Raw genomic sequence first — 9888 nt, forward strand, 5'->3', positions numbered from 1 at the left:
CCAGTTTAAGCCCCACACATTCCAAGTACATATGCAAATACAGATGATATAGTTGGTCCAACAGATACAGATAATGGTCTACTCACTCACCCCTAACAGAAAGTATTTGTGCTGGTCATACTTCAGCTCTTTGTAGCCTCATATTTGGTTTATATACACTTTAGAATGCATCACTCACATTGGAAGCAAGTCAGAAAGGTATCTTTTAATGTCTGGTATGAACAGGAGGAATGATACAAGCAAAAGCTGTTTCAGCCTACAAACAGGAAACCTGCCTAGTGTTTTAAGACATATTTGAAAACCATGTCCTTCAATATTCAGTGTGATGTAAAAATGATGTAATCTGACTTGTAGTGCCAAGGATGCGCAGGGCAGAATCAGTGCCGTCGGATATCAATAACCGGATTGATCACACAGCAGAGATCCCACTGCAGTTCGGCACTTTACCAAAGGCAATAACCAAAAGGGTAAGTACTGGTTTCTTTATTCTTGAGATAAAGATTAGAAATGGAGTGTACAGGAAATAAATGGTGTTAATGCAATTAATGCAATTAAGTGTGTGTGTGTGTGTGTGTGTGTGTGTGTGTGTGTGTGTGTGTGTGTGTGTGTGTGTGGAGCCTCCCCCCAGTTTAAACCAGATGGACTCCAGCAGTAATCCGTCATCAGCCACCTCATCCACACCTTCCTCCCCAGCACATTTCCAGCAGAGTAACCCCCCAAGTGTCAGCGCCACCCCCCCACCCAACCCATCACCGCAGGGCTCCCGGGACAACCGCTTCCACTTCCCAGGTCAACTGATATCTCTCACACACACACACACGTACACAAAGTAAGCACGGTCCGTTCAAGACAGCAGTGTGTCTGAGCTGAGGCAACCAACAGAAGATATGTTGCTGAAACATTGTATTGGGTTGTACTGTGAATATTTACTACTCTCATAAACATGTAAATAAGTTGGTTCAACAGCAGCACAAACTTCACCTTCCAAAACGACCATAAAGCTGCATCGGCAAACATTCTAACCCTCAAAAAAGTAGGATTCATTTTTTACACTGACTTTTATTTACATTTTGGCATGAAAATGGTCAAACTGTTGCGTGTCAGAAATGAACACATTTACATAAAAGTTTTTGAAAACTAGAGGAGGTGCAAGGACTGTTGTGAATGCCTTATGTTCATATTTGGTATCTTTAAAATTTACTATTTCTAGGCAGAAAAACTTAAAAAGATTCAGTGTAATACTTTTATTTTTGACTTACGTTCACCAGGATCAATATTAATTAATCTTAACACCGACTAAAATACATACAATACCAAAAAAGGCATAACTTTTTACCTCTAGAATGGTCTTGGTCTCTATAGCTAATTTCCTTGTTCATGACAGCTGTACGGGGGTGGATTTTTATATAACTCACCTGTTTAAATTATATTAAGGCCTAAAGTTATTTTTTTAAAGCAACTGAAGAAAGATTATGTTGGCAAAGCCATTTTTCACCTGTTATGTCATAAGAGGAAACAATTTCAGACTTAGAAAATGGACCACCAGAAATAATTTTTCTCATTTGCCTTTCAGGGCTTCCATAGATTTCATAATGTAACATGTATTTGTGTAGTATTTTTGAAGAATGGGAGTTACTCTTGTAGTGGTGCAGTGTTTTGAAGTTGTGTTTTCCAACAGATGTTTCCGCTTCCGCTCATGTTCAACATTCTGGCAGCTGCTACGATCCTGGGTAAGAGACAACAACATGGGTACCTCTCATAAAAGTCAGTTGATGAGTTACAAGAAATGTCAGCACAGACATGTTTGAGGTCATTTAGAAACTGTGTCTCCATTACATTGTCTGTCCAGAGCACTGACAAGTTTAATTTTATACATTTATCACGATTCTAAAATACAAATTTAAAGGATCCTTATTATTATCATCATGTTTGTTCATGTTATGTAAAGAAAAACTAATATTGGCCAATATATACTTTATAAATCTTAAATATCAATATCAAGATACCAGTATTGGTCAGCCTTTAATGTATGTAGCATACACGATCCATAGATTTTAATATATAAATAAACTCTCAAACATATATGCGTATCGACCTCAAGAATCCTGTACAGTATTAGTCAATCTAGTCTATATGAGCTTATTAATCCTGTAAGTCATTTTGCTAATTCATGTGGCTTTTCTCCCAGAGTGTCACAGGTGGCCATCACTGAGGCACAGCTGACAGCAGTGGAGCAAGGAGGGGTGAGTACTGTACTCACATATAGTGAGACTGTGTGTCACTGAAAGAAGAAGGGAAAACTGTTTGTCATGGGAAGCTCATTTTCAGTGTCATTTATAGGGTCTGTGTGCTGAAGTGGTTTACAGCACTTGCCACTGTAGTGTTTGTTTTTTTTCTATCTCTGACATATTTATCATCAGGGAAGTTGGAAGTCCCAGGGGTAGTAAACAACTGTACTTCAGACAGCCAGAATGATCTGATTGATCCCCTGTTGCCATGAAATAATGAAATACACTGTATTAAAAGTTATTAAATAAAGACTACAACATACAAATGATGGTAGTGGACTCAATTCTAGTCCACTTGCAAATTAGTCTGGAACCTCTCAGTTAATTTCTGATTTGCAAGGAGCATAAACAACGGGCGGCCTCTGGATGCAATTGGATAGACCTACAACCAATCAGAGCAAGGAAACGTGTGATGTAACAAGTTGGGCGGTTTTGATCCGTTTTCAAGAAGGAAAAAAATGGTGACTTGGTCACAAATTTTCTCAGATGACATTTAAACAGTACACTAAAAACTGTTTCTGAAAACATTTGGATTGAGAAATATGCAATGCAGTAAAAGAATCTTAATTCATATTTTGTTTCGTGGGCCTGTGTGTTTCCCTGGACTGTCCTGCAGACTTGTGTAACTTTTCACATCTGGACCAGTGACGCTCCTCTGCCAATCATCCTGCCCCAAAAGTAAACCCTCCCATGTTAAATAAACAGTTCTGATTGGCCCGACCAGATCCAGGGTGGCTGGAATGCAGTTTTTTGGAAGGGTGGTTAGACACAACTGCCAGAGCAAATGAAACATGAGCTTGACAGATTTGTCTGGTTCCCAGGATCAGATCAGAATTCTGGACTGTAGATCTACAAAGACCCATGAGAGCCCTTACACTGTGCCCTATGAACCCACGTTGCTAAATATGTACCACTGGATGAACTGAATAATGCATTTAGTTTTCTCATGTTCACATTGTTCTCACATGGTCTTCTTTGTAAAGTTCTTTAGTTTCATTTATCAGTAATTAATTAAACATTGGATGTCTGTGCTCACTTATTCTGCCCTTTGTTTCAGGAGGACGAGGCAGAGGAAGACTACCCAGCTGAGGACGAGGAGGCAGCTGACCAGCGCAGCAGAGAAAAGAGCACAGAGGAGTGTGACCAGGATGGGCTGGAAGACCTGCCTCCTTCTTCAATATGTCGTCGGGGGGCCGTTGGCCGCTGGAGGGGCCCCATCTCCCGTATGGCCAGCCAGACCAGCGTGTACCTGCAGGAGTGGGACATTCCGTATGAGCAGCTGCAGCTGGGAGAGCTCATCGGCAAGGTGAGGACAGAGATGTAACACAGTTAGCGAGTATGAGTAAGATTCCACTGAATGTTAGTAAAAAAAAACATAAAAGACACATGTCAGAATCAGAATCAGAATCAGAATTATTGCCAGGTAGGTTTTTACACATACGAGGAATTTGTCTTGGTGCAATGTGACTGTGTGACTGTCCAGGGCCGCTGGGGGAAGGTGCACAAGGGTCGCTGGCACGGCGAGGTGGCCATTCGCCTCCTGGAGATCGACGGCAACAACCAGGATCACTTGAAGCTCTTTAAGAAGGAGGTGATGAACTACAGGCAGACCAGGCACGAGAACGTGGTCCTGTTCATGGGTGCCTGCATGGCTCCGCCCCACCTCGCCATCATCACCAGGTGCAGCTGCATGACTAACAACTGAGATTGAATTCTGCTGTTATCCCCTAATCTGCATTACACAAATGAATGTGTGTGTGATATTTTTGATATTGATTTGTGAATTCAGTTTTAGTAACAGTATAATATGTGTTTTCTCTGCAGTTTCTGTAAAGGTCTGACTCTATACTCTGTTGTAAGAGAAAGAAGCCACATGCTAGACCTCAATAAAACCAGACAGATTGCACAGGAGATTGTCAAGGTAAGGAACCCTAGAGCTGCGTATCTATCGTTTTAATATCAATACACAATGATTTCTGAATATATATGAAAGAAAATATCACATAAACATAATGAACTGATGTTCATTAAAGCCGTATCTATATCATTGTATTACCTATGTTACATTATATGAATGTGGCACAGGAGGTAGAGCGGTTGGCCACTGGTTTGATCCCAGACTTCTTCCGCTGTTTGTTGAAGTGTCCTTGAGTATCATATTATCAATAATTCAACTTTTTTTTTAGTTACTTTAATTTACTTTTTTAATTTTACTTGTTTTTGTATATTAAAAGTATTGATTTGTCTGAGCAATTCGGTAACGCATATGTAAATCATTTTTTGTCAATAATTATATCAGTAATATGATGATGAAGATAAAAGAACATACATAATTGTTAACAGTATGTTAAATCTAAAATATTTAGAGTTAAAATTTCCTGAATTAGTTTTTATTGAATCCATATGATGGCACTGATTCTTTAGTACCCAGATTCAAGGGATCCCTATTAACTTGTTTGTTTGTGTTATGTGTTGATGTTAAAAACCAAATATTGGTCAATAAATAAGAATTCTTTTCAACTTTAAAACATCAATATAAAAAATCTGCTAGTGGTTAATCTATACAGCATACACACATATGATAAGAATTGTATTGTAATGTATTAATGACTTTCTGTAGTCCAGGGTATGATGTATCACTATGTGGTATTGTATCCTGGTATTTATATTTCATCATGACCTGACTTGTTTATTTGAAGAATCCAACTAAATGATTTTAATAAAATTGTCAAACCACTCATCTTCCACTTGTCATAGAAATAACGTGTTCATCAAATCCATTTCTTTTACAGGGAATGGGTTATCTGCACGCCAAAGGCATCATTCACAAGGATCTAAAATCAAAGAACGTGTTCTATGACACAAACAAGGTGGTCATTACAGACTTTGGCCTGTTTGGGATGTCTGGAGTGGTACAAGAAGGCAGGTAGGTAGTGAAATAAACTCTAAAATATGGATCGGGGATCGCTGGGAAGTCACGGCTGTAGTCCTCATTAGTGCTGTGTGTGTGTGTGTGTGTGTGTGTGTGTGTGTTTAGAAGAAAGAACGTGCTGCGGATACCTCAGGGCTGGATCTGCTACCTGGCTCCAGAGATTGTTCAAAAAATGAGCCCAGAGGTTGATGAGGACCAGCTGCCTTTCTCCAAAGCTGCTGACGTTTACGCATTTGGGTAATGATTGATGTTGATTACACTTAAAGAGCTTGCTCAGGTTGATCAACACACACTCAGTGTATGCTTTATTTAAAGTTAAAGCTACAGTATGTAACCTTTTTATAAAAATGTTTTTTTTTTCATATCATATTTTCTTTTCTAAACTTTCACTATATCCTAGACAGTAGTACATGAGACAGATAACTAATCAGATCCAAGAAAGACAGAAATACACTTTGGGTTGTTTTCATTCAGACCCTGTGGATTCTTGCAAATCCCATTAGGAGCACTAAGAGGAGCCAGAGGAACCTGATTGTTTCACACATTATCTGTCTCATGTACTACTGCCAGGATATAGTGAAAGTTTCAGTAAATATGACAAAAGGTTATTTTTTTATAAAAGTTACCTACTGCAGCTTTAAATGTGGCATAGACACTGTAGTTTTTGAGAGATTTTAGATCAGAGTTCCTAAATCTTGACTTTGTTTTTATTTTTCATCTTTTGGAGCTTAGTTATATATAACAGTTATTTCACTCTCAGTTTTCCTTTTAGTCAAATGAAGGTTTGCTGGGGAAAGCTAGCATACAAACAGTGTGTGAGTTCAGCTCATGAGTGCAGACATGTTCTTCAACTTTTAGCCCTTACTGTAAAAACTTTATTTCTTTTTACTTAGACACACTCAGTTGACACATGCAGAGAGGGAATGTAAAAAAAAACTAGCATATGAGGTGGTTTCCCTGTCACCACCGTTTTCCTGATCTTATCTTTGTGTCTTGTCATTTTCAGCACAATCTGGTATGAGCTACAGGTCGGAGACTGGCCAATCACCAACCAGCCTGTGGAAGCTAAAATCTGGCTAGTGGGCAGCAATGAGGGCATTAAGAAGGTGCTGGCAGTTGCCAACCTGGGCAAGGAGGTCACGGTGAGTCTACTATCTCTAGAGGAGACCACTGCCATGTTGCCATTGTTATTGTTGTCTGTTGTCTGACCCAGTCGTTTAGCCATCACAATCTGGCCCTGGTCAAAGTCGCTCAGATCCTCACGCTGCCCATTTTTCCTGCTTCTAACACATCAACTTTGAGGACTGCCTAATATATCCCCCCCCACTGACAGGAGCCATGATAACTTCACAGTTCATGGTGATCACTTCACCAGTCAGTGCTCAGAATGTTATGGCTGATCAGTGTAGATCAGTGGAAACCAGAGCTGAAGCGTCCTGTACCACATATTAATCTTCCTCCTTCCATCCCAACAGGAGATCCTGTCTGCCTGCTGGTCCTCTGAGGCAGACAACAGGCCCACCTTCACCCACATGGCAGACATGCTGGAGAGACTCCCCAAACTGAATCGCAGGCTATCTCACCCCGGACACTTCTGGAAGCCACCTGAGTATGTAACATAGACGGAGAAGGTACATTCATGGTCCAGGGTGAACCAGGCTGTATCATCATTCACACCAACACTCAAAAAGGGAGTCCATATCATTTTATTCAGTCGGCCAAAATCTAAAATTTCATGTCATGTAAGCGGAATGAGATGAGCTGGTCAAGTCAAATGGAAAATATTGTAAATATGATTTTGTAAAGAAATGTGAATATTATGAAGCTTTCCTGCTGAGTATCAACTAATATAAATGACACTGTCTAATGTGACTAATATTTTGTATTTTGAGGAAAGATCTAGTAAGACATTTTATACCGAATATGGTGTTTTAGTTGTTGCTCCCTCTACTCTTCCTTCATCCTTCCCTCCAGTCATTTGAATAGTGTTTCTCACAGTCAGCAGTAATATTTTGTCTCGTGTCTGCTTCTTTCTCTTCTCTCTGTGATTTACTCTCCTCTGGGTGCCAACTGATCCACCTCTGCCTGCTCCTACCGTGCCTGTTCTCCACGGTCTTCTTCGATCCTACACTTTCACCTCCGTCGATGCCTCTGTTTCCCTGTCTCTCCATTGTTTTTCCAACACTCCTGACTTCTGTCTCCTCGCTCCATTCTTCTCCTGGCGAAGGCTGTGGGATCATCATCACTGCCATCAGGGCCTGCATGCACACTGTCCATATATGTACAAATACAGCAGCTGAGGGGCAAAGCTGCTCTTGCTTTATTTTTGATTGATATTGATGTTGACTTTTTATGCAGCATATAACATATCCAGTATATTTTCACCTGGTGTTAACAAGTGATCTGTATCTGGTATCGATTTTTGTTATCTTGATTCTGCCCGCATTCTGATCAGCTCAATAAAATAATAATAATAGCTTTTTGACAAGATGCCTCCTGCGTACAGTTACACCTGAGAGTCTTCTTCTCCAGATAAGTTATCCAGACACAGACTACATGTTCATACCGGGGTGTAAATGGGGTCTAAAACCTGTCTGAATCAGGCTGGTACTCTCTGCAATAGAGAACTGGTCCTTCTGACCTTCTCCTGCCTTCAGGTTGTGCACCAGCCAACTTGCCTTTGAGCTATTTAATTGGAAGTGTGTTGTTGTTTCTATAAATTCAGCCTTTAAAGTCCCACCCCTTTTTGCAGTAAAAAAGGGCATGCCTCCGTCAACTTCCTCTATATATAGTCACAACTTAAGATGTGACTATATATATATTGCTTTTATCTTTTAACCATCTACAAAATGTGGTTGTTTTTTCAACATAGATTAGCCTAGCACATAGCATATCTAAATACAGGAAAGGACAGAGGTTCCAAAAGGGGCGGGACATTGGAATGATCAATTCAAATTTACTTTCTGGGAATGCCCATAATTAAGTTATGTCAATTCGTAAAAGGTTGTAGGGTAATAATTGTAATATATCTGATAGTCAGTCATTCGTCTTACAGCCAGTGTACACAGCATCCATTCTGTCAGTTGCCACAGACAATCCACTGCCATTCTAGCTGGTGTGCATGTGTGTCTCCGTCTCTCGCTCCACTGGGTATAGCGCCGGAGTGATTCATGCATGATCCTTTTCCAGTGGACATTGAATCTGTAACGGAGCTGGATGCTGTCTACATTTCAAAACCAAAACCCTTGCATGCACTGACTATAAGTTTTCTAAAAACAAAAAATAACCCATCCTGGTCTGGCATGAGTCAGCGAAAAATACGTTAATGTCACAATAGCTGCTGTTGAAACTGCCAACTGGCTCCTCCAACTTTCTAACCACTTGCTGTTCTAGCTCTCTGTGAAGACTTTATTACTTTATTTATTAAGTCTTTATTATGTCTATCTGTATGTCAGTGGACAGAGTGCCTGATCACTGTTAATGCATCCTCATAGCTGGAAGGCTGCTGGGTTCAGCTGTTACTAGCCTATGACTCTTCCTAATTATTGTATTGTATTGTATTGTAATTTGGGTGAATTGAAAAGTATGTATGATCAATACTTCATTTTAATTGTATGGCCATGGTATAAGCAATATAATCCACATTTACCCACCTCTTACGACCACTGCCTTTGCTGTGATGTATGTGACATGCTGTCAATTCAGCTGGTCCTAAATGACTGTGTTGGGACAGCTTTTGCTCTGGTTGCTGCAACAAATAGATATAAGTGATAATAGTAATAATCTTATTTCAATGAAATGGTAAACCCCTGAGTGATAACTTCCCATACTCAGATTTAATGAGAGCTTCAGGTGAACTGACTGTTTGTTCAGTGTGTGTGTGTGTGTGTGTGTGTGTGTGTGTGTGTGTGTGTCCTTTCCTCAGGCAGGAGTACAATGTACACTCACTGAATGTGTCTGAATGTAGCACAGTGGAGCCCACTCAATCAATCAACGGCCTTGTGCATATATGTATGTACAGTACTGGCTGCAGGTTGTATTTAATGCACAGTGTTTGTACAAGGGTTTCAGTCTGAGAGCATTTTAATTGGTACTTCTTTCATATTTATGTAAAGATTTTAGACATTGTGTAAACTGTTGTTGGTGGATTGGTATTTTGTTTTGTTGTTTTTTTTCGGGGGGGAAGATGTGTAGAGTATTTTTGTACAGAATGCGTTGATACTTTGTAAGCTTCTTGTCTGAACAATTGAAGATATTAAAGCTTATCTCCAGTGACTCAGTGTGCTCCTTTTGTGGATACGATGTCATCAGTTGTCTTTTTATCCAGTCTGAAGCCACATTGTTACCATCCACTGTTTAGATCTTGGTGCTTTTTAACTCTAGATTTGAACTGGATGAAGGATTTTAGTCATCAGACGTCTGGATCTTAAGTTATCAGAGAATATATATATATATATATATATATATATATATATATATATATATATATATATATATATATATATATATATATATATATATATATATATATTAGATATTATATATGATATTATATTGATTTTTGTGTTTAAACTTCCAGCAGCTAGATAGCAGTGTTGTAAACAGAGGGCTATCATGTAGGATGTTACAGTGCAGGGATTGTGTTACGTGTGTATGTTTTGCCTCTGC

General features: G+C 39.5%; 1 protein-coding gene across 4 annotated transcripts in view; it reads left to right on the forward strand.

Annotated features, from left to right (window-relative positions):
- LOC127362329 (kinase suppressor of Ras 1) overlaps positions 1–9495 on the forward strand; it is a 55013-nt gene extending 45518 nt beyond the window's left edge. For 3 of the 4 annotated variants that reach the window (XM_051397923.1, XM_051397925.1, XM_051397927.1), the window contains 11 exons: positions 355–466; positions 614–789; positions 1679–1730; positions 2189–2243; positions 3346–3594; positions 3772–3968; positions 4113–4209; positions 5081–5214; positions 5326–5457; positions 6227–6362; positions 6696–9495. In XM_051397923.1, the coding sequence (XP_051253883.1) occupies positions 355–466; positions 614–789; positions 1679–1730; positions 2189–2243; positions 3346–3594; positions 3772–3968; positions 4113–4209; positions 5081–5214; positions 5326–5457; positions 6227–6362; positions 6696–6842 (1487 nt within the window). In that variant the 3' untranslated portion in view covers positions 6843–9495. The remainder of the gene's footprint in view (positions 1–354; positions 467–613; positions 790–1678; positions 1731–2188; positions 2244–3345; positions 3595–3771; positions 3969–4112; positions 4210–5080; positions 5215–5325; positions 5458–6226; positions 6363–6695) is intronic. The other variant, XM_051397924.1, reaches the window with a different exon arrangement.
- The last annotated feature ends 393 nt before the right edge of the window (positions 9496–9888 follow it).

This window comes from Dicentrarchus labrax, unplaced genomic scaffold, assembly GCF_905237075.1.
Source record: "Dicentrarchus labrax unplaced genomic scaffold, dlabrax2021, whole genome shotgun sequence".
Lineage (NCBI taxonomy): Eukaryota > Metazoa > Chordata > Actinopteri > Moronidae > Dicentrarchus > Dicentrarchus labrax.